Genomic DNA, 25660 nt, shown 5'->3' on the forward strand with positions numbered 1-25660 from the left:
AATTGTAATTCTATGGGGCCCAAATGTGCCACTCAATAATAATGGCAATATTCATGAACCAGTTGAGGAAAATCAACAAAGAAATGCTTAAATGTAGATGCACATATAAATTATTTATTTCATACATACAATTAACAAATGACAACATAATTAAATAATAAAAACAAATGAACAAAATGTAATAAGAATATTGATAAATACGTTAATTCATATTGGTGTTGCCTCTGGTTTCAATGAATAAAAAAGTACTTAAACTGAAAATGCAATTATCAGGCATGGTCACAAATAAAAATTCAAATTCAGTTCAATTAGTTCTAAACTGTCATTAAGTCTCAACTGAGAATATTTTTTTCATTTACTGTATCTTGACTTTTTTGTGTTTTGTAGAGATTTATTCATTCACATTCATTAAGTAGTTGCTCAATTAAATTAATTTAAAAAAAATTCTTGAACAGCACCACTCATAGGCTGACTGCAGTGGTCTCAACACGAGAACTGTTAGCAGTGTTAGTACAGTATGAATGTGTTACTGACCTGCTCCAGAAGGTCCTCCACCTTCCTCTGCCAGCTCTCTCTGGCGGAGCACATCTCCTGGTCTTTATTCTGTGCCAGCTGAGTGAGCGCTGACCTTTTATTCTCCTCATGCTCTTCACGTAGCTCCTCACGCAGTTTCTTACACTCTTGCCTGTGGACAAAAAACAAAATGACCCACACTAATGATCATACTGTTTTGTGCTTATATATAAACTACTTTTTTTTCCTCGAGACCTTTTGACACAAATCTGATAAAAACAAGACACAACTGGTTTCTGCTGTTGCACACATATAAATATAAAAATACAAAAATCCTGGGTCAGTGGTGCGTTGATCATTAATGGCTGTTGAATGAGCCGGCCCCCTTCACATGCTCCGCAGATCTTTTAATGCACCTTCATTTCTCTGCTGCACAGCGGTGGAGGAGGTCACAGAAGAGGTTAACTGCCACATTACGTGGTGTAATTGCAGGACGTCATGAGAGCCTAAATCTGTGACTATTAATCTGTGATACAGAAAATGCCCAAATAACTGTCAGTGTGGAGTACCTCACATGCTCGGAGACACTGTGAAACCTTTTAAAGATGTGAAATTTGTCTTAATTCCTGCTTAAGAGGAAATGAAAGCTGTAATGAGAGTTTGGGCACTTCGAAAAACGCCTGAGACCACAGCAATAAGCACTAAGGCTGTAATTGGAAATCTTTTTTTTTTTACACATATTGATGTGTCTGTTCGTTTATGGTGGCAAAAATCTCTAATTGATAGTACACTGAAGAACAGCATTTATTTGCTCATTTATTTACTATATAAATATTATATAATACTAATAATACTAGACATAATAATACTATAAAAATATTACTATTTAATATATATGTATAGAGAGAGAGCATACAATAAGCATAAACAATGTAAATATAAATTACAAATTAATAAAATTACACATTTTTATCACATTTTTACTTTAATTTATATATAAATGTTCACATGCAGTTACACATTGTCGGTTAAAAACAAGAAAGTGGCTGGTAAAAACATTGAGTGGCTGGTAGATTTTGAAATCCACACCAGCCACAGGGGCCAATGGACAAAAAAGTTAATTCCCATCCCTGATGCATACATTTAAAAAATATCTCAATATTTTAAGTCACATCTTTGCATGCACTACTTCAGTTCAGGAATATATATATATATATATTAGGGGTGTAACGGTTCACAAAATTCACGGTTCGGTTCGATACGATACACTGATGTCACGGTTCGGTTCGGTTCGGTTTGATACGTTTTAGATACAGCAAAATGTAAAAACATCTCAACTTTTCAGAATGCCGCAAGCGCACCGCGGGTCATGTGACAAGAACCAACCAATCAGCTTCATCCTTTCCCGTAACAACGTTGAGAGCTCAGCCAAGATGAAGGAACAGCTGATCATAGTTGTATATGGATTGCAATTTTGAAATAAATTCAGTAGCAGAGCTACTGCAAGCGATTTTTAGAGCTGCAAATCCATTTATCCTTCGCTGAAATTTCCGCGTCTCATGGAGAGAGCACGTCATTGTTGCTTAGCAAAGACAGACGCCTCAGGAGAAAGACGCGCTTAGCGTTTTCCATGCGTTTTTAGGCACGATATGTGAACGGCCCCTAAGGCGCTCGCTCACTCAGTACGCGCTGAAGGCTCGTTGCAAAATGTCTAATGCATTTAACAGACCAGAAATATAAGATCCTAAAATAACCAACAGGTCTGGTGTTTGGGTTGGATTCCCTGTAAGCTATAGTTTCTAAATGCTGCAGGGATAGTTTGCTGCGTGCATGTTTCTCCTTTTTTTCGTCTTTTCCCAGATAGTACTGACGCATATATCCCAGATATTCCCGCTGGTTTTTTTTTTTTTTTTTTTGTAATCCCGCTGGTGTACCCTGTCATGTTGCAGATGCGACATACCGTTGTTTATTTATCCACCACTCTCTTGCCATCACCATTATAGCTTAAAGGGAATCTAAAGTGCACCCAAACACCAGACCTGTTGGTTATTGGAGGATCTTCTCATTTCTAGTCTGTTAAACGCATTGGCTATTTTGCAACGAGCCTTCAGCGCGTACTGAGTGAGCGAGCGCCTGCTGAGTAGCCTAACATAAACATATAAGATGGTGTTTTTTTCTTCTTCGGGAGTGTCAGGGGCGTTGCCTGTTACGTTGTTTGGGTTATTGGGCTACCTTGTTGAACGCATATCATTACATTTTTTTCTCTCTCTTTTTTTTTTTTTTTCAAATATAATTAATTACTCCAACGAACCGTTCGGTATACATAATGCGTACCGCGTACCGAACCGAAAGCGTCGTACCGAACGGTTCAATACGAATACGCGTATCGTTACACCCCTAATATATATATATATATATATATATATATATATATATATATATATATATATATATATATATATATATATATATATATATATATATACAATACTGAAGAGTTCAAAAAAAGCATACATTATTCTTCATTCTATAACAGTATACAACCACAGAAAATCTTTTAAGATTATTCCGTGCAACTTACCAACATATATAATATATTCACAATATTCTAGAAAACACCTTGAAAAATTTAGGGGGCAAAAAAGGCCACCCCTGGTATGGATTATATGTCAAATAAACAGAAAAAAAAGCTAAATTACAAGGCAAAAATGTTGGCGTCATGGCCAAGTGGTTAGACATGCTTCATGAGCTGCATCTTCAAATCCAGCCTGATCATACTCCAAATCAATCACTCTTCTTTATTCCAAAATAGTTTTTTTCAGACATCCTAGGAATTGTTAATAGACTTTTATATAGCTAAGTCAGAAACAAACACACGCACACACACACTAGCATCTGCCTCATCCACTCCTGCAGGATTAATTAACCAGCACTTCTGCTGAAGTTCCAGTATGTGGCTTTATCACCTTTATAAACTCTTACAGGGAGTCCATTTGTCTTCATAAATGATCTCAGTGCAAAGCTGTCAGTCCAGCAAACAAAACTGGCGTAAACAGTTTTGATTTATTGCACTTGGCACACACATGCTAGCGACATCCAGACGGTGCTGCCTCGAAGGAGTGGATCCATCTGGAGTTTTTATGAACTTCATTGTGTGCTGCAGCTGTGAATGTGATTGTACAACGCAAATTCAAGTGTTGATAAAGAAGACAGTGATAGCTTAAGACTGTGCAAATGCAAGGGCCTGTGTCTGACAGAATGGCTCAATGATGAACAAACCCTCTTGTAACACTTAAAACACTGCAAAGTCTGCCAGACATTTGTCCTCTGATGATACCAGAAGGATCAGTTTGAGGAAACCATTGTCTACAGGCAAACTTCATATTCTCCTACAGGCTAAAACATATATATTTTCTTAAATATGTTTAGTCCTCACCTTTTTAATGCTTAACAGCCAGTATATATATATATATATATATATATATATATATATATATATATATATATATATATATATATATATATATATATATATATATATATATATATATATATACATAGAATACAAACAGATGAAAAACTTAAACAAAATAGATGAAAATGTAAATAAAAATTAGAAATGCTTGAAGTTGAAGTACTAAAAAAAAAAGTTATTAAAATAACACCACACATGGAATTTCTAAGGTAAAATTCCTATTCTAAAGCCATTTAACCCGTTTTCCATGACTGGACCCCTTAAATATTCATTAAATAATTCACAGCCCTATACATTATATTAGTTGAGAATCTTTACTAGCTGTGGAGCTTAGGTGTGTGAGGCCATGCGAACTCCTAGATATTCAAAACAAGGCATCTCTTAAAATACGAGTCTCTCGACCTAGATCCAACATCATTACCAGCACTTATTATGAGGAATAACAAGCTCTACATTGGTCCACATTCTCTTAAATAACAAGTTAGAGTCCATACCCATAACCCATAACAAATGTTGTGGAAAATTAGTTCCAAGGATGAAATCCAATAAATGTCTTGTTGATTTGTCATTAAAGCATGCTGAGCATCTGCTTAGGGCCGATTCATCTTCAACCTTTCTAGTTAGATCCTTTTTTGCATTTCCAGGAGTTGTTTTAATGGCGTACTGGAAACTTTGCAAAATTATGAGCACACAAAGTAGCCAAAATGTTCTGAAAGTAAAGTTCAAAAATAAAAATTCTGTCATCATTTACTCACCTTCAAGTTGTTCCAAGCCTGTATGAGTTTTTTTTTCTGCAGAACATAAAAGAAGATATTTTGAAGAATCAGGGTATCCAAACAGTTGCTGGTAGCCATTTATTTCCATAGAAAAAAACAATACTGTTCAAGTCAACTGTTTGGCTACCCACATTCAAAATAACTTCTTCTGTGTTCAGAAGAAGAGAGAAATTCACACAGGTTTGGAACAACTTAAGAGTTAGTAAACAGATTTTTCATTTTTGGGTGAACTATCCTATTAATGGCCTTAGTTTTAGTCCAGTACAACTCAGGCTTATACTAATGACCCATTGTCTTATTTAAAGGCCCATGATATTAAACACTTGTTGTAAGCATTGCTAATGAATTAGGCAGTCAATGTTTTTTGAGGCAATGCCAAAACACTTAAAGCTGTTGGGAACATTAAATGATACACAAGTCATCACATAGCTTGGCAAAGAAGGAGAGAATGTAAAAGAACGAGAAGTGCCTTGCTTGTTGAACAACCACTTAAAAAGATAGTTCACCACAAATGAACTATGAAAGGTGTGAAAAATCGGTCATTGTTTACTTTCGCTCAAGTCATGGAAAAGTATGGTAAGAATAGTCTTTAAGAATGTTGATTTCATGTTTACATAATGTGAAGGTTTTGAATTCAGTAAAGCCCTCTTCTTACTCTGAACTCCCTGTTCAGAATCCCTGACAAGTAAATAAATAAAAAAGAAACAGCTAATAATAATATTATATGTGAATATTATTATTGTTAGTAAGTATTTATATTAATAACAATGTTTTATTAGATATTTGCACAATTGTTTGAAATGTAACTAATATTTAGCCCATAAAACAAAAACAACAATTATAATAAATAATAAACAAACTGTTTTTAAATTATAACTTAAAGTAAAATAAGTTTACTTTTTTACACAATTGTTGGGCCTTGCATTAATGCTTAAAACATAATTATTGAAAACAAATAAATAAATAATGAAGATAAAGTGACCACAAAAAAATAAATAAAATAATATAATATATATATATATATATATATATATAATTCTTATATTTTTACATTTATTTATTTGCATATATATATATACAACAAAAATAAAGAATTAATCATTAACTACAAGATACATACATTTGTTACATAAAGTCAAACAAACAAACAACCTCAAACTATAGACAGAACATGTTTAAAAAACTATTTAGACAAACAAACAAACAAGCAAACAAATAAATAAAATCAACCAAATGGAGACAATGGGTTTATTAATTTAATAAATATTAAATTTAATATATATATTTTAAAGAATAAGTTTTTCATAACTGAGAATTCAATGGACAGGTTTGTCACCATATTCTGACTTTGTCCCCAAATATACCATGGGGGTGAGTAAATATTTCTGGAAGCACATTTCCAAGAACCCAAAAACCCAAAAACATGTGCTCTTTACCTGAGCGTCTCGGTCCACTTCAGCTCGAGCTCCAGGGCCATCTTATCCATTTTGAGCTTCTCTTCCTCTTTGGTAGTGATGAGTTTGGCATCGTGCTGTTGTTTCTGAGCCTCCATCTCTCCCTGAGGACAAGAACAAGAGCGAACATTAGCTCTGATGAGCCATTAAGCACATGACCCGTAATTGTGAGGTCCAACACGCGGCACTCAGGACGAGAGAGGGGACACTAGTTCACAGCTATCAATCAAACTGGGTCCAGGAGATGGAAATCAATTTTAATTTCTCCACTCACTCATTTCTTCTCTCACGCACACACTGGCTCATTCATATAGGTCTGATTCATTATGCAGGGTCACTCAGAGAACCTGTGCTTCAGGTCAAGGACACAGGAAGAAGATCTTTGAAGAGGCCTTTCTAATCAAGTGTCTCTGATAGGGGCCAAAAACGCAGGTGGATCTAATTCAACACAGTAATGTACCTATTACTCATTTCATAATGATGAACTCATTGCAGGTGTTTTTAAAAAGCTATTCATGGGAACTGAGGGCAAATGTTGCATATTTAAAAAAACTACGCACATCAACTTTAATAAAAAAAAGATGGCAGGAGCAGCTGAGTTATGTGACTTTGAAATATGTCTCATTCTTAGAATTTTTGGGAGCAATTGCTTTTGGTAACAGACCTGAAGGGCTGTTAAAAGATTGCTGGTCTCTCTGAGTCTGGCTCGCGTGGCATCCAGCTCTTCTAGAAGCTTCTTCTGGGCATCCTTCAGATTGGAGATGTGTCCCTCAGCAGAACTGAGTCCCTGCTCTCCCTGCTTCATCAGCTCCTGGAGTCGACTCACCTATACATACATTTTGGAATTATTTGTAATTAAACCTACAAGTAACAAGATCAGAACTATATATTACTAATTAATTACTTACAAGTACTTTGTCACACAGGTTCCACGTATAATAAATCAACTCCATAATCTCTATAGCTGTCTTCCAGTGATAAATAAAGTAACATAACATAACAAAATATCATACATTACTGTAGTAATTTAAGAAATTACCTTAAGAAATAACTGCAAAAATACTCTAGTGAGCTACTTTGCTGGGGGTTGGGGGGGGGGGACAAAATTCAATCAAATCAAGAATGATTAAAATGTTAAAATGCTGCAAATATAATGATATATGACTTTTTAAAGAGACTCAGCTAATTTGGAACAGCCTTCAAGTGGGGAGCATGGCTTAACATGTAGCCTAGGTATATAGTTGTTTTTTAGATGGTCCATGCTGGTTGTTATCTTTGACCAGCAACAAACCAGCACCAATACTAGCTTAATGGTGCTGTAACCAAGTGGTTGAACTAGGTATTGCAGTCCAAATTCAAAATATTGGAGAGGCTTTTCATCACCCGGCCCCTCCTCCTCAGAATTGACACACAAGCAGATTCAAGATTAATGACAAAAACTGGAACGAGCGCACTTGACCATTAATGAAATACGCTGTGTTTTCCATCAACTGGCAACTCGGGTTGCCGAAATACAATGGCGTAAACTGGCAGTGGGTGTGTTTCACAAACCAAAATAGAGAAAAACATTCCGTCTCAGAAAGCACAGTTGTCAAAGAAGAATAACTGATTGTAAAAAAATTTTTTTCAGATAAACAGGTATGTTAACTTGGCATGTTTCTTAAATATCTGCAAACATATTATGGTTTTTTATGCTTTACTAGAGTCAAAAACTGTTTTTTGTAAGATGTTTGAAGATAAGTCAGCTAATTACCAATTTAGACCAGCTAGAAAACACAGCGACAATATTTCAAAACACAGATACCATCTTAAATTGGATTTTTCTGCAAGAGCTTCATTTCCATTTATGGTAAACAATTGTGATATGTACATTAAGGTAATAATCAGTGATGCTGCTTCTCTTCAGGGGTCTCCTTGGCCCATATGCAGCTGTGGCTAAGGTGCATGGGACTGATTTGTGTTCCAGAAGCCCATTAAAACACATTGAGGCTAATGAGATGATAAACACTGAAATTAATCATCTCCTCCCTCTGCTTCCATGCCTTCCTTTCTACCTGCTAAATCACTTTCACAGAGACAACAAAGGTCATACCTCACTGTTGGCCAGGCTGAGTTTGGCTGTGAGCTCCTCTCGAAGACTTTCCAGTTCCTCTCGTAAAAGGCTCTTCTGTTCCTCTAGAGAACTACGTTCCTTCTCGAACTGTTCCTCCATTTCCTATGAGTTCACCAGAAGATGTTGATTACAAATGATAACGTCTTACAAACATGGGAAACAACTGATGTTATTGGAAATAAGACAACCGTATTTATGTAGGGATTGCGTCAGTTGATTAATTCACATTTTTCACAACTTATAGTTCACCAAAAAGTGAAAATCCTGTCATTTGCTACTGCTAATGTAGATCCAAATTCATATGAGGAAAAAGAAACTCATTTGGGTTTGAAACAACATGAGGGAGAGTAAATAACGGATGGATGATCTTTTCCCTTAATCACATTCATAATCTTTTTTAGGCTGTGGCATTTTGAAGGCATCAGTATCTGGAAACCTAATTTCAAACATGTCAGGTTAGTGCCCTTAGGAAATCCACTTAATATTTGTCTCAGGATGTTGGAAAAAATAAGATGACAAGATTTGCAATGCAAAAACAAGGCACAAGAAGAAATTATTAACTATATATTATTCATCATAAGATTCTTGAACTTTATTGAGCTCTCCTGGAATATAATAATACAGAAACTAATCAAAGCCACCCTGGGACATTTACAAAATGAAATGCATAAAATCCTACAAAAATGGCATAATTATATATATATATAATATATATAATTATATATATATATCATAGCTGTATTACACAGTGTACTATATACAGATAATGATAGATGTTCTTATTGATTGATTCTCATGTCTTAAAACAACACTAAGCATGAACTTAGTTGATGACATGAAAGAGGAGAGCAATAGAAGTTGACAAATTAAAGATGAAAGAGTTGAGATCATCTTTTCCTCTTATCTCAGAAAGCAGCGGCGAGCTCCTTGCCCATGTTGATTAAAGAGAAGTCCACATCAAATCAAATCCACGTCACATATTCATACACACATCACCTAAAAGAATGCGCCGTGAAAAGCCTGTGTGTACGTGGGTGCGTGGTGGGCCTGTTTAAAAAATTGATGGTTAGCACAGACGAAGAAACGGGCCGTGCATTCAGCATAGCCGGCATGTGTGCATAATTCACTCAATCCCTATAATTGAAGCCACACAAATATGCAAATGACACATCCAAAGTGTCTCACTTGTGCCTCAGTGACACAATACGGGAGTTTTGATGGTAAAAATGGATCCATGCTGTGATCCACGTCAAATAAAATAAAATCCCTCCCAGAAAATATCAAACACATTGGGCACATGCTCGCCTACAGCGGCTCTGTTCTGTAGAGGTTTCCAAAATAAAGGTTCCTCTAATGCTCCGAGGTCTGTCATCAGAGGAGTGATTCACTAAGCCCAATTTGGACACACAGTAGAAAGCCAATGTGCTCTGGATAAGAAAGATAAAGACGGAGAGAGTGGAAGGGCCCTAGGCTTCATCTTAAACAGGACGTCAGTGCGGTCGTCATGCTGCTTCTGTACAAGGATGTGAGTCAGCGGCACACTCGAACAGAGGACACTCTCATTGATTATTCATTTGTGCCTCAATTTTTCAGACTGCATTTCCATTTCTGAGAGCGGTGGGCGCTACGGTGTCGGCACGATAAGCCCAAACCGGCCACACTGTAATGTAATTAACCGCTGGCTGCTCTGGCATTCACTATATAAAGATTTAGATTTTCATCCAGGCCATTCAATTTTTAAATAAGCAGTTTCCATTATTGAGGTGTTGTTACTGATACATGTGATAGACTGTTTAACGTCTATTTTGTTATTTTTTTTGATTAATTGATTTCTATTTAACCTATTTAAGTACATTTAAATATTTATTTCGGTTCCATTATTTTTTATTTACATTCTTTCATAATAAAACATAGTTTTTTACACTTACCTGGTGTATTTACCTAGACGCACAGTAATTACCTTAGCAAATTCATACCTACCTGAGTTACCTTTAAGCTTAGGTTACAACTATTACCAATATCAGAGGTGTGTAAAAATTTATATATTTAGTCAAGAGAACTCATTGCTCCACCATAACAGAACTTGGGCGGTGTAGCTCTTGTAAGAGGACTACGATGCTACCAAGATTTTGGACAAAAAGCCATATATATTAGCCAGTTAGATTAGCAAATCTAATGTCTCTCTCCGGGTACTCCAGACCTCCTTGGCATGAGTCGACATCCGCGTTAGACCTTGGCTTCAGTGACCTGAAAATGATCGCACACCCTGGGAACACCATAATTGCGGGCATGCTCTCTGAACAGGAAAGACAAATAACTCACTGCTGCTCTGCGACGTTCAGCTAACGATCTGTGTGTGACTGATTTATAATTACAAAAAGATTAAGTAGTTGCGAAGCATTTGGATGTGGATTTGCTGGCCTGCTGGCAGCTGCCTCTTTTAGGGAAAGGATGAGAGATTGCGCTCTGACAATGCCGTGCAGCTTTGTGTACTTTTATTTCATATGCTATCAGCTAGCAGAATAACGGAAATGAATTATGATTTCCCTTTTTAATCAATAAAGAGTGAGTGTGTCCTGTCTGAGACTCCATGTGCAGGACGGAGAAGGTGAGACGGAGGCAGGACAGAGGTGAGAGCATGTGAGAGATGGATTTGTTCAGTTGTGCCTAACGAAGCATGGATGCCAAGCTGTGTACCGCACTCTTCCTTTCTACCAAACCTCCTGGAACTGAGCCACCTGCGCTTCCCCTTTCTCTCTGTTTATTGGTTTAGTGTTTCTTCTCTCTCTCCCCCCGTTTTATAACCTGATTACATAGGAGGACCTTTGTACATTTCTCATGTGACTTTTATTCTGTAGTTCTTTAGAAAATCAGCTGATGTTTTCAGAGTCATCATGCACCTGTTTTTTGTTTGTTTGAAGTGGCAGTTCTGGTTCACTTGGTGCTCCAGGCAAGATAAGACATGACCAAAGGGAGGGATTTTTTTTTTTTAACAACCAAGTGGTTATTTATTTAAGTGTAAGACATGTCAGTCTAGAAGTGCAGTGACATTTAAGACGTCCAAGGGGACCCGCATGGTTAGGATAGCAAAATAAAACTTTAAAAGGCAGGAAAATACACTTCCCTATCTTTTGTTACTGATGTCCATTCATACTAGCATTTAGTAATTCATGTTTACAAAATCAAGAAAAATATTTGATCAAATAAATAAATCAAAAGTGTAAACCAGGTTGGCCAATGTTATTTTATTTTATTTTTGCAATATTTAAGCATTTATTAATATTTTGATTGAGCTTTTATTGTTATGTTTTCATTTTTGTTTAAGTTTAAGTAATTTTGTTAACTTCAGCTTAAGGTGACGATTTTAATTGTCTATTTGTCTTATAAGTTTTTCATCTAATATTTATGTATTATTTTATCTTTATTTAAATTACCAAAACAATTTTTTTATGGTTTAATTAATAATGACATTAAATAAATTAAATGAATGAAAGAATGAATCTAAATGTTTAAAATACTCTAACCAGTGCTAGTTTAGTATTATATTATTATAGTGTTATAGTTTAGAATGAGCTTTTATTACTATATTTAAAATTTTCATATTCATTTTAAGTCATTTGCTTTTGACATTTTCAATAAATATTTATATTAAGCTATAATTTATTATTATTATTACCATCATCTTTATTATTATTATTATTATTATTATTTTAGTACTACTACTTAAATGTATTTATTTACTTTACAGTTTGTTACCAAGTTTTTTTTTTGTTTATTTTTTTAAGGTTAGTTTTCATCAAATATTTATATTTTATTTAATCTTTATTTCAATGTCCAAAAACTACTTTTAATAGTTCCAGTTAACAATTAACAACACTGGAAATAAATAAATAAACAAATAAATAGTGTTTAAGAAATACACCTTTGTATCACAACACCTAAAACACCTAAAACAACATTTTGGATCTAATTTCTTCTGTGTCAGTACCTAATTATTATCTCAACACATAAACTAGATACTTATGTGCTAGTAAATAAATACTAATAACTGTGTTTTTTCAAAACATTTTGAATCTGATTTCGAATGATGATGTTCTCCAATCCTGAACCTGTAACAATTGCTCTCTCTGATCTTCCACTTGCACTCCGAGGCACTTCTCGATGTGACACCTCCTGACCGATGCTAGACAGCGAGTTACTCTTGAGTCTGAACCTAACGACTAAAGCGCAGTCATGCTGATATCTCAACAGGACAGCTCTGGGAGTCTATAAGAAGTTGTATGTGGGCCCAGGCTGACAGCTAGTGGGTGTTGGGACAGAGTTCACTCACGGACAGGAGTCGGTTCTTCTCTTTCTCTGAGAAGCTCTGTGTGTTCTCCAGAGCTGCCCGGTGCTTCCTGGAGATCTCGTCCAGCGCCCGGCTGTGGGTATCCTTAAAGTGAGCAGTGTCCTCTTCATATTTGGCACGCAAGTTCATGAGCTCCTTCTCATAGATCTGCTTTTCTTCTCGAAGTGACTGTTGAGGGGAAAAAGAGAAATGTATTTAAATGATGGTCTGATGTTTATATAAAAATGTATTTTATAATAAAAATATCTATTGTATATTAATGTAAATCTAAACACATACAATTCATTATTACCCATCTGTTATATATGTATTCATTTATTATCTCTTAATAAAATTATACACAGTTTCTGAATATTTATTAATTCCATATTAAATATGCTATTTATTATATTGCATGACTATTTACACAATCGTTAAAAAACAGGGGTTGGTAAGATTGTGTAAAAATGTTTTTGAAAGAAGTCTCCTCTGTGCAAAAAATGCAATAAAAGCATGAGATATACAAGAAAATATTTGTTTTCAATTTAAATAGATTTTGAAATGTAATTTCTCCCTGTGATGCAAAACTGAATTTTCAGCATCATTACTCCAGTCCTCAGTGTCACATGATCCTTCAGAAATTTGCTGATTTGCTGCACAAGAAAACAGCTGTTCTGCTTATTTATCGTCGAAATTATGATACCTTTTAAGTATTCTTTTATTCTTTTATTTTTAAACAGAACGTTCAGAACGCCTCTACTGTCAGTTTTGATCAATTGTTAAGTGAAAAATATTAATTTCTTCCAAAAATAAATAAATATGTTAAATTAAATTAATTAAATATTTAATGTTAGGTGAAATTTTTTTATCCTGAACTGTAAGTCGCTTAGGATAAAAGAGTCTGCTAAATGCATACATTTTATTTAATTAATTTAATTTTAAATGTAAATATAGAAATAAAAATACTGACCCCAAACCCTAGTGTTCTTATCATATTTCATTGGCTATTAGCAGTTACACAAGGTAAAATAAGTCTAAAACAAAAATGCAAGCTGCTTAGTTATTCAACAAATCTTTATCAAGTGGTTTTTGAAGTTTGCTTTCAGTCTTTGAGTTCTACAAGTTTTCATGGGAAATTTTGACACATTAAATAAATTAATATAGTTTAGATAAACACTTCATGAAATCAGTGCTCAACAGTATATGACAAATTTTTCACATTCACACGGATAAACATGACTCAAAACTACAAAAAAAGTTGGTTTGTATGAGAGTGTGGTTTGTGAAAAGAACACAAACAGACGTCAATTAAGGACCCTGTCTCTTTTTCAGAAATGTTATGAATCCAATCTAAAAGTATAACAGTGAAAGCTGAGAGACACTTTCGAAGCCCACACTGACACTGTGAAGCAAATGGCCACAAGTAAATCAACTTCCCATTATAGGACCAGCAGAAGTGTTGCAGAGCCAATCACTCCGCAATGCTTTCCCGCTCTATTTGGTGAGTGTTGTCATAGTAACACCTAACTCAAGGCTGTGCTGCTAACAAACTGTGATGTGGGCGGCAGAAAGAAATAGAGAAAAAGCTTGATGAGACCTTTTCAAATGAAAATTACATTCAAGCATAGCAGCAGTCCTAAGAGAGCGCCAATAATACCATGCTATTTTGTATATTCTACACACTACGTTTTTGGTTGGTTTTACAGAAGCGCTAAATTTAGGTTTCAGCTGACCCCAATCTGACGTGTTTATTAGGTTAACGTTCACAGAGGACGTGCGTTTCCAAAACAGATAAATGGAACGCAAGTGAAAGAGATGATAGGAGTCTTCTGGAAAATAAATAAATATTGAAATAAATACAGAATGAATAAAAAAATATATACGTATATTATCAAAAGTGTGTGTACATGTACTGTACTCCTTTGAGAGGCTATTCTATTGTTTCATGGTCTTTCCTGAAACGTATTATTAAGCTTTATGCTTTAAAGCATAATTTCTTTGTTGAGCTTTTGCCTTCTTCATTCGTCAAAACGGTGGAGATTGACAGGAGGCTATTGGGAAGAGCGAATCTGAAAATCACCGCAATGTGTCGCATGATGGACTGCACCACAGCTTTTTAAAAGTTTCCCAAAGTCTACTTCTCAAACTGCTGAGAGGGATATTTCTGGAGCAGAAACAAGCCCACAATCCCACAATCTGTTTATTTGGGGCTCTCAATGTATTAATAATAGAAGAAAACCTAAATGCGACAGGACAGCCAAAAAGCCAAACTGCTAGAACAGATTGTTGCGTGAAAACAGCATGAAATGCCATACTGTAGCAAGTCAAATAAATAGCCATGCTGTCTCCACACAAGAAAAATGATTGCCAGGCTGAGTGAAACCACTGAAAAATAAGAATTCCTTTTCAATCAAAGCAGCCGTCCACAGAAAGACATATTTTCTAAGGTCTTGAGTGCTCTGCAGTGAGGATGGGGCGTTTTGAATTAAACATAGAGGCCTGAATTTAGCTGTGATAAAGCAGCTAGTGTTTAACACAAGAAATGCGCTTGTATATGCTTAAAGCTTAAGCTAATGACGTCTCAGAGGAAATCATGTGAAATAAATGTTTCTGCAGAAGATTGATGTTTGAGCTACTAACAGACAGATTCTGCAAACTTGAGCTGTTTTTCCTCGTTCCATTTCTCTTAAACATGCTAACTATGCTTCAAGATCTTTCGGTGCAGTACAAATCGTGCCCCCAAAACATATTTGGACACTTTAAAATGTCACTGAATTAGATATAAAACATTAAACCAAGTGGCATCTGTAAAAACTGCTGCTAAAGCAACCAGAAAGTTCCCAAAGAATCCTTTAAAAAAAGTAATACGGTTTCTACAAAAACTGACAATAAAAAATACAAAACTATTCTTGAGAACCAAATCCGTGTATTAAAAAGATTTCTGAAGGACCATGTGACACTGAAGACTGCAGTAATGATGCTGAAAATGCAGCTTTACCAACACAGGAATACAATTTCATTTGATTTTAAAACATATTCAAATAGAAAACATTTTAATTTCTAAGTTCTTTTTTAATATGGTGCAATAAAAACTTTGCCTCCAAAACATATCATTGCATTTGTATAAAATTAACCAAATGCTAAACAATTAGCATTTGCAAAATGAATTAATAAGATTAATAATAATAATAATAATAATAAATAGAGCATGTGCTTAGAACATCACTTTTCTGAATAATTTTTACAATATAAAACCCACTAGCAGCATAGACATCCACAATGCGTCCAAAGTATAAAACAAAAATTAAAAAATTAAAAAAAAAAGAGAAATGTATCACTTTTTCCACAAAAATATATAATAATAATAAAAAGATATATATTGAGCAGCTAATCAGCATATTAGAATGATTTGTGAAGAATCATGTGTTACTGAAGCCTGGAGTAATGATGTTGAAAATTCATTTTAAAATACACTGAAATAGAAAGCTGTTCTTTTAAATAGTTTTTTTTCTATTATTATTTATTTTTTTATGGTACAATACAAATCATGCCACTCAAAAATATTTGGACACTAAAATGGCACGAATATATAAAATATCAACCTAAATGGCATCTGCAAAAAATTTATAAATCAAACTTTACTTTACTTTTCTGAGTCATTTTTGCATTTTAGCATCATGCTTGTGATGTTTGACAACCAGAAAGTGTCCAAAGAATTCAAAAAATAAATGTTGGTTGTGATTCAAAGTGTCCAAACACTCCCAGCAGGCCTAAACTGATCCATATTCAGTAAACTGGATGGGATTGATCTGTACCTTCTCCAGGGAGAGGATCTGCTGTCTCTGCCTCTCGTCCAGCGTCTGACATTTCTTCTGCAGCGCCCCTCTTTCCTCCTCCAGACGCAACACCTTGTCCTTCAGACGAGACTTTTCCGATTCCAGATCCCGAATGACCGCCTCGTGAGTCATCTGGGTGGCCTGCAGGCTTCCGATCTGACCTGGACGACAGAGAGAAAGCCAGAGACAGGACTGTAGCAGAGGGTCAATGCGTTGAATGTCATCTAATGCAGAGAGCAGACAGTGTCAAAGATCCCTTCGAACTGCCAATAGTGTGAACCTGAACAACTATCACCAGGACTGTTCAACAGATTGCACCAGATTTAATGTGTCTTGAAGGTCCATCAGTGGCTATGTTAATATTAGAATTATAGCACACTTACTGTATACTGCACAGTACATGCTGTATACTGCATATTATTTATTAAAAATAGCATGTTGAATAGTATAGAAAATTTATTATGCTATGTAATTGTACTGCATGTTTAATACAGCAATTTCAGTTGTCACCTCAGAAATAAAAATGGTTATTTAGCATTTAATTTCCAATAAAAAAATTTTTGCCAACAATAAATTAATCAAGAAGTGTTGTTATTGTCTAAAACCGTACAATTTTTCACATTTTTTATGTTGAAGTACTAAAATAACTACAATTGAAATAAAAACTAATTAAAACTAAACAGTAAAATAGAAAAGCACATAAAATTACTAAACCATAAACTAAAAATATAAGTGAAAACTAAAAATGCAAAAATAAAAGATAATTCAAAATCTGAATGAATACTATAATAACACTACAATACAAGAGTTAAGGCAAATTTCAGATTTTGAAACACTGAAGTTGAAGTACTACAATTACAAAAACTGGAATAAAAATAAATTAAAGCTAAATAGAAAACGTAAAAAAAAAAAAACTGACAAAAAGCATAAAATAAAATTACTAAGACTCAAAAACCTATACTTACTGAAAATGAAAACTAAAAAGAAAATCTAATTCAAAATATTAATAAATACTTTAGTAAATAATATTAAAATAACAGAAATAAATAAAGGTTGATTCTGATATTGGGTTTTGGTTTGATATTGCTTCCAGTTCATTTGGTACTCTGGAAATGGATAGTCAGACTGGGCACATTGCATTGTGGGAATTTGAGTAGCTTTTGAGTGTCCCTTTAATTGTTCTGGTACTAGTAAAATCGTTCTGAAATTTCTTCTCTTTTGTAGTAATAAAAAGCAGTGTCTGATTATGTGCACTTTTTCTCACTACAAACGTTTAAAAAGAAATGCACTTGTCAATGCATGGGCAACCTAGAGCTCCAGACTTGATAAAAGTCACTGATAACAGCTTCTACTTCACGTTAATTGTATTAATGCAGTGCAAAAAGCACATTCTCACTGTAATTACTCTAAACACAGAGTGTGAACTGAGTGCTTCAATCCCTCTTGTTTCAGAAGTGTGTTTGGCATTTAGGTGTGACAGACCCATCTGGGTCCTGCCTCCCTCAGGGAGCATTCCAGAATATGGGTGATGATCATGGCTAGGACACACATATGCTGTTGCCAGGATACCAGGAGCTGATCCGTCATCCCAGACTTTTGTATCAACAGCAATGGTGTCTTGCAACAGGTGCTGTGTCTCTATAGGATGCACTGATGACTGAATATGCCAATAATTAGGCTTGCTTATGATTATGATTAGAAGAAGAACTTTTAACCCCCCAAAAAACCTTGTTTTAACCCACGCACTTCAAAAATATTGCAATATTGACAACAATAAATTTCAACATCAAATATTTCTATTTTAACCCATGCATTTCAAAAATTGATTTGTAATACAAATATTAATTACTGATATTAATATAAAAATATAACAACACTAATTATTATTATAGATTACCTATACTTGTATAGGTATTCTATCTATGTATTATAAAAAAAATATATGCATAACAGTTAAACTATATGAATTTCATTTAATTTGACTTTGGATTAGTTTTATTTGTAAATTTGAATCTGAATTACTGAATTGTGTATCCTGCATGCTCAGTTCAAATGAAGGAGTTCAGTTCAGGTACCCAGCCTTTAGTTCTGAATCTCACACAAGCCAGCTGTGCATGCTGGTAATGGATTAGCAGCCTAAAGCAGTGTAGAAGGAAGAATGGCTGAAACTGAGTGGAGTGGGACTGAACAGTGGACAGTGAACAGAGGTGATGGGAGAGCATGTGCATATCTCACTAGCTTTGAGCAGGATCTCTGTGGCCTGCTGTTGCACTCGGTCTCTGGATGCCTCCAGCTCACACTCAGACTCCCTCTGCCTGATTTCCACGATCTCCGTGTCCTTAGTCACCTCCTCCAACTGTTTATGCAACTCCTGCAGAAGCACATACAAGTCAATCAAAAAAATAAATAAATGACCAAAACACTTCCCATGAGAGCTGCCTCTCTATATTTAACCATCATGTGGTTTCTTACTTCGTCTCTCTCTCTTCCTCTCATCATGTCACGCTTTCCATTTTAGCTCCTCTCACACCGTCTCCTCTGTTCTCAAATTCTTCCTCATTAATTGTGCATGTACGCATTAGCTCTCGCCCTTTCATCTCCACTCTCTCTGTCAATTTCATCCGTCGCTTTCTAAAAGATCTTCTCTCGGCTTCCATCGCTCATTGTCTTTGGAACTTTTTCCTTTACTTCCACCGTTGTGGAGCTCATGTTCAAATCGTCAACTTTCTGACTGAAAAAATCCATACAATTTTGTTCTTCTCATACCTCATTGAATTCTCATGGATTCAAATTTTCTATTGAAACATGAATTAGGTCTTTGCCCATTCAAGCACATAAGAAGCTTAAAATAAAATAAAAACCTAACAATAACTTTTTTAAAACTCTTTTAGTCTTACTTGGATGGTTTTACTGGTGCAATGAGAGTGTTATATGAACTAAGATATTCAATATTCATTAAATAATCACATTTAGGTGCACAGTTCATAAGAAAATATTATGCAATTTTAAGTAGGATTCAGTACACTTCTCTGTCTGTCTGTATATCTCTATTATATCGACAGAAATGTTGGGACATAACTCCTAATTACTGACGTCAGGTTTATTACAATTGTAAACTTAAAATCCATTAACTCAAGTCCCTGTTGGTATAATGTCCAGTTTTCCTAATACTTTTATCCTTCCATCCATCCATCCATCCATCCAGTATACTATTTAAAAGTTTGGGGTCAATAAGGTTTTTTAAAAAGAAATTAATACTTTTTTTTACTATTCAGCATGTATGCATTAAATTGATCAAATCCATTAAATTAAATATTTAATAATTAAATATAATTAAATTAATAAATGAATACAAATATAATTAAATTAATAAAACATTTATAATGTAGGGCTCTATGATGTCTGTGATGCAGAAAACATTGAGAAAATCACAGAATCTGATCATAAAAACTACACAGCAACACATCAAGATAAAGAAATAAAATAAATAAAGAAATAATAATAATACAGTTTAACTTGAAGAAACTGTGACAGAAAGATATTACTGAATGTTATGATAGTTCTATTACTAATAATAAAAGTATTATTAAAACATTATTTTCAAGGAATATTTAGCAGATTTTTTTTTAACCAAAATTAGTTTGCCAGAAAATAAAATATTTTTAAATAAAATCAATTATTTAGAGATGCTTTTGTTGATTACAATTCAATGAAAACATTAAAATGGAATCCAGAAAACTAATGAAAAAAATAAAAATAAAAAAAAATTAACAATGCAACTTTTAATAAATCACTCTTAAATTGTGTAAATTGTGTTCGTTTCATGATTTCAATTAGTTATTCATGCTTTTTGATTAATACAAATTAACTTTACCATTAAAATAGAGTCTAAAAAAAAACTGAATTTGAAAAAAAGAAGAAAAAAAAAGAATAATTTCTTGAGCACCAAATCAGGATAATTGCATGATTTCTAGAAGTTCACTTTCAAAATACTATTTAAAATACTTTTAATCGTTATAATATTCTTGTATTAAAATATTCTAGTATAATAGTATTGTTTTTGCTGTATTCTTAATTGTATTTTTTGAAGGAATGTCTGGTGCTATACTAAAAATGCCCTTGTAAAATGAGCTGTGAAATCTTTTAATAAGGCCACAGGAGTCTCTCATGCGATTGGGTGAAAATCAGCACCTGTGGAATCGAAATAGTCTTTGATTGAAGCGTGTCTGATTTGCAAAACTGTGACTGCAGGCTATTCGACCTCACATATTTGGTTTGGAATTAATTGAGTTCCCCTCTTAATGCTTTTTGTTTATACTTAATGCTCCAAGAGATGTGACGTGGATCCTTCAAACATCTCTTACCTGAGTAATTCAGTATTTGATCAGCAAAATGAACAAAAATGTGCACAGACCCCAGGGAGTCAGATCATTATGAGCTCCGGTCTGAAAATGTCACAGTGACTAAAGATCGATTCCACTAAAGATCTGCTCTGTGTGTGTGCGTTCAGCTAAAGAGACTCAGCTCATTGCCATTAAATAGTCATTCTAAAGTGTCATAAAAGCAAGAATTTATCTAAGACAAACATAATATTAAACTGGCCATTATTGCATATTATAAATCAAGCCAAGCATGTATCTTCTTTAGATGACACTCATAAATTACATTTCGTCAGTTCCTCCATTCAGAAACAAGTCCAAGAAATGCCTTGGAGGGCCATGCTGGCAGACTGGGTTTTCTTCAAAGATATTTGAAAGACTATTTAGAGTTCATGAAGTCTCTATACTGTAGATGTGGCTGAAATATCTGATGCATTCAGAATGAAGCTAAAACGCCACAGTAGTTTGACATTCACTGCTACAATGTTCAGCTTGTGCCATGTTAAATATTAAATATAAACCCATTTTAGTACCATAATGCGATGCAATTTAAACAAGATATTCAACAAGAAAAAGCATGTAGGGCAGTTAATTAAAAATGAGACCAACGGCCAGGAACGTGTTAGGAAATAATTTTGGAATTTGAACTATTAAGATTAGATGATTCTCATTAGATGATATTAAACATGCAACAAAAGATTTAAGCATCAATAAATTTACTAATGAAAGTGAAATTAAGTTAAGTTAACAAATAAGTTAACAAGTAAGTTAAGTTAAGGGAAGACTCCACTTTTTTTGAAAATAGGCTCATTTTCCAACTCCCCTAGAGTTAAACAGTTGAGTTTTACCATTTTCACATGTGAAAATAGTCCCTGCTAGTTTGTGTAGTTGCAGTAATAGCAGAGTTGGTGGGGATTATTTTCAGGCACCGTGTGGTCCCTTGATTATCATGCCAGAATGAGAGTATAGTTCCTATCCAAATCCGCCTAGAAAGTCACAACTTTTCATTTTGGTCGTCTTAGTACACAATGTTATGGAATGATTTTCCGGACATTATTAAAAAGTAATTGCAAATTGTATTTGCAATTGCGTTTTCTATTTGAGGACGCGTAAAATGTGACATAATCCAAACGAAAATGCAAATCGCGCATTACCGTTTGCATTTTCGTTTAAGCGAACGCACAGTGTCTGCCAAATTTAAAATGGAAATGCAAAGTCCGTTTGCAATTGTGTTTCCCATATCTTACGAGCTATGAGCCTGTCATATTTAAATAGCAATATTAATTACCACATTGCCTTTTCACTCTCTCTGCACTGTGCATGTAAACTGCCAAAACTCAAATGAAATCGCAATTCCTTTTGCATTTGCATTTCCAACGTCTACACGGAAACCTGTCAATCAAGTGACAGGGGTGGGGCCATTTTATTGGGCGTGTTTGCATTGGGAAGTGACGTCAGAAGAGTCAAGTTCTGAATAGAAAAATATCAAAACTCTTTGGTCATTTTTGAGCGAGATAACGGTCTAATCAGATTCAATGATCTATGCTAAGCTAAAAGTGCTACAACCAGACCAGGAGATAGACTGAATGGATTTAAAAACGGTACAACTCAACTGTTTTACTCTTTAATTAAAATAAATTAGCTTTTTATAGTTTACATTCTTCTAAAACAGCTTTAGTGCTATAAAAATAATACAATAAAAAAATAAATAAAGAAAATAATAGGAAAAGACAAAGAGTCACAAAATGCTAAGCTGTATCTAGCCCCTATCATTTTATTTCAAAGGACATGTGATGCATCTGGTGGCCTTTACCTTGATGTTGTTCTCCGCAGCAATGAGGGAGGCCTGCAGTTTGTGGGATTTCTCCCTGCTCTCCCTGGCCTCCTCCTGGACCCGCTGCAGTTCACTGCGCAGCTTCCCCAGAGTCTTCTGCAGCGCCGCTTCCTGCGCCTGGAACTCCTTCCTCAGCTCCGCTTCGGTCTTCTTCCAGGCCAGTAGGTTCTCTGCGGTCATCTGCTGCGTGCGCTTCATGGCCTCCAGTTCCCGTTCATAGAAAGCCTGGGCTTTATTTAGCTTGGCCTCGTACTCCTCCACCAGACGCTTCTTGTCCTGTTTCAGTTCCTCTACCCTTTCGGTAAGTGAATCCACCTCCGCTTTATGAAGCTGTCCCAGTTTCTCCTGGTCTTTGCTGTAGTTGGCATTCTGGCTTTGGTGTGAACGAAGCAGTTCTTGAACCTGTAAAAGCAACATGCATTCACATTTTTTTTTATTAATGTTGTGTAGCCTTGTGATTTAAAATAAAAGCTGGAAACCTAATGGTTCAAACCCCACAAGGGTTAATTTATGACCTTTGGCCAATGACATTGACCCAAAGTTGCTCCAGAGGTTCTGTCCCTGTAAAAACTGTAATTTTAATCAACAGATTATTATAATTTACCCAAATTTAAATAAATCCAAACATAAAAATTAATCTTCAGCACAAAAAAATTAAAAATTAAAAATACAAATAATAATAATAGTAATTATTATTAAGATTATATTTTTTTGTCTTTTTTCTGAACATAGTTTTACTACCATTTAATAATAATAATAATAATAATAATAATAATAATAATAATAATAATAATAATAATAATAATAATATAGTTTGGAATTTACTAAGGTAAATTAATCTAATAATATATTTCTATAGCGCTCTTAAATTCAGCAAAAAAAAATTATTTTCAAGGCAACAGTGAATTTAATGAGCATGAACACAGATTCAAATGTGTGAATAACTGGTGAGTCCCTATAAAAGTCAGCAAGCCTGACTTTGATGTTTTCCATAAATATATAGGTTTGATGATTTAACTGAAAAATCAGAAAATTAAGACAGCCATAAATATAAAGCTTACATGTTAAAGTATTACATATTTAGTTTAAAAGTTTAAGTTTATAGTTGTATTATTGTATTACTATTAAAACTTTTTATTTTATTTTACAGTGAATCATTACAGTAGTACTTTTTGATTTGATTTAGTAATAGTAAAATACTAAATTACTAAATAATTTAATTAGAAAAAAATGCAATGAGATTGTTGTCCCTAAATCATGCAGTCCTATGACAGCTAGATTCTTATATGTACCATAAGTAAATAAAGTAAAAAACACTGGACACACCTCCTGCCGATGTGAAGCACGTAGATCCTCAAGAGCCTGCTGTTTCTCCTGCTCAAACTGGGCCTGCAACTGTCCAAAGGAGCGGAGCTTCTCCTCGAAAGAGCGTCGCATTTCCTCCACCTCTCGGGACATGGTGACCACGCGCTGAGTGTGCTGCGCCTCCGTACACAGCTGCATGTCCTCCACCCTCTGACGGTACGTCTCGAACTCTGCCAGGGCCTGGCGCTTCATCCGCTCGTGCAGCTCCATGGACTCCTCCAGAGACTGAATGCGCTGCTTCAAGTCCATCTCATCGCTGATCTTGCTCTTGTACTGCATGATCTTCTCCCGTGTTTCCGAGAGGATCTGCTGCACCTCCTCTTCATGGGCTTCCTTCAGGGTCTGGATGGCCGCTTCGTGCTCGTCATTCTTGGTGTTGAGGGCATAGATCACCTGGACAGGTGAAAAGATGGAGAATTGAGAGATCTACATTGCAATAAGGCTCAAATGAATCAAAGTTGCATCATCTTCTAGAACCTTCTAGGCAGCATAACCTGTGTTTGCTCAGTCCATGACAGCTTAAAAAGTTGAGAAATGCCACAGAACAAGCTTAATGTTAAAGGTTAAGTAAACACTGTTTTGCTAATTTTTTGTGCTCAGTGGATTACACATGTAAAGCCACTCAAAGAATCGAGACACTTTAGCAAACTTGCTTTCACTGACCTTTAAATCCAGCACAAATATTAGAAAGGGTTTCCATTATACTTTGAGATGTTATACTTATAGGGTAACACCATATTTACAAAAAAAAACTTTTTGTTTCTTGCTATACTTATTCTGTAATGGCTGTAAAGCTTACAATGGACATCAAGTGGCCACCAAAAGTACCAAAACCGCACATGAAAATACAAATAGGCTTGACAGTTTTGTGAAAAATATATTAGCATGACATAAGCTGTATACAGTACAGACCACAAGTTTGGACACACCTTCTCATTCGAAGAGTTTTCTTTATTTTCATGACTATGAAAATTGTAGATTCACACTGAGGGCATCAAACTATGAACTAACACATGTGACATTATATATGGAATTATATACATAACAAAAAAGTGTGAAACAACTGAAAATATGTCATATTGTAGGTTCTTCAAAGTAGCCACCTTTTGCTTTGATTACTGCTTTGCACACTCTTGGCGTTCTCTTGATGAGCTTCAAGAGGTAGTCACCTGAAATGGTCTTCCAACAGTCTTGAAGGAGTTCCCCGAGAGATGCTTAGCACTTGTTGGCCCTTTTGTCTTCTGTCTGCGGTCCAGCTCACCCCTAAACCATCTCAAATGGGTTCAGGTCCGGTGACTGTGGAGGCCAGGTCATCACTCTCCTTCTTGGTCAAATAGACCTTGATGCCTTCAGTGTGACTCTACAATTTTCATAGTCATGAAAATAAAGAAAACTCTTTCAATGAGAAGGTGTGTCCAAACTTTTGGTCAGTACTGTATATAAAAATAAATAATGAAAAATTTTCACTGTAATATTTAATTTAACTTGCATAGTTTTAATTCATAGTTTTTGAAGATCAGAGGATGTCAAGTAACCTGTTCATCTTGTCGTCTGTATAATTTGGCAACTTATACACAGTTACAGGTCA

General features: G+C 34.9%; 2 protein-coding genes across 3 annotated transcripts in view; both read right to left on the reverse strand.

The window, feature by feature from the left end:
* LOC113113858 (RING finger protein 44) overlaps positions 1 to 25660 on the reverse strand; it is a 1123463-nt gene that overhangs the window by 1039029 nt on the left and 58774 nt on the right. The gene's annotated exons all lie outside the window — the stretch shown is intronic.
* Positions 1 to 25660, reverse strand: part of LOC113113841 (protein FAM184A) — a 98619-nt gene that overhangs the window by 40322 nt on the left and 32637 nt on the right. For both annotated transcript variants that reach the window (XM_026280343.1, XM_026280342.1), the window contains exons 2-10: positions 24034 to 24465; positions 22687 to 23109; positions 18730 to 18865; positions 16474 to 16655; positions 12662 to 12847; positions 8311 to 8433; positions 6883 to 7044; positions 6201 to 6322; positions 535 to 685 (exon numbers count right to left, since the gene is read on the reverse strand). In XM_026280343.1, the coding sequence (XP_026136128.1) occupies positions 535 to 685; positions 6201 to 6322; positions 6883 to 7044; positions 8311 to 8433; positions 12662 to 12847; positions 16474 to 16655; positions 18730 to 18865; positions 22687 to 23109; positions 24034 to 24465 (1917 nt within the window). The remainder of the gene's footprint in view (positions 1 to 534; positions 686 to 6200; positions 6323 to 6882; positions 7045 to 8310; positions 8434 to 12661; positions 12848 to 16473; positions 16656 to 18729; positions 18866 to 22686; positions 23110 to 24033; positions 24466 to 25660) is intronic.

Source organism: Carassius auratus, chromosome 14, assembly GCF_003368295.1.
Source record: "Carassius auratus strain Wakin chromosome 14, ASM336829v1, whole genome shotgun sequence".
In the NCBI taxonomy this organism is placed as follows: Eukaryota; Metazoa; Chordata; class Actinopteri; order Cypriniformes; family Cyprinidae; genus Carassius; species Carassius auratus.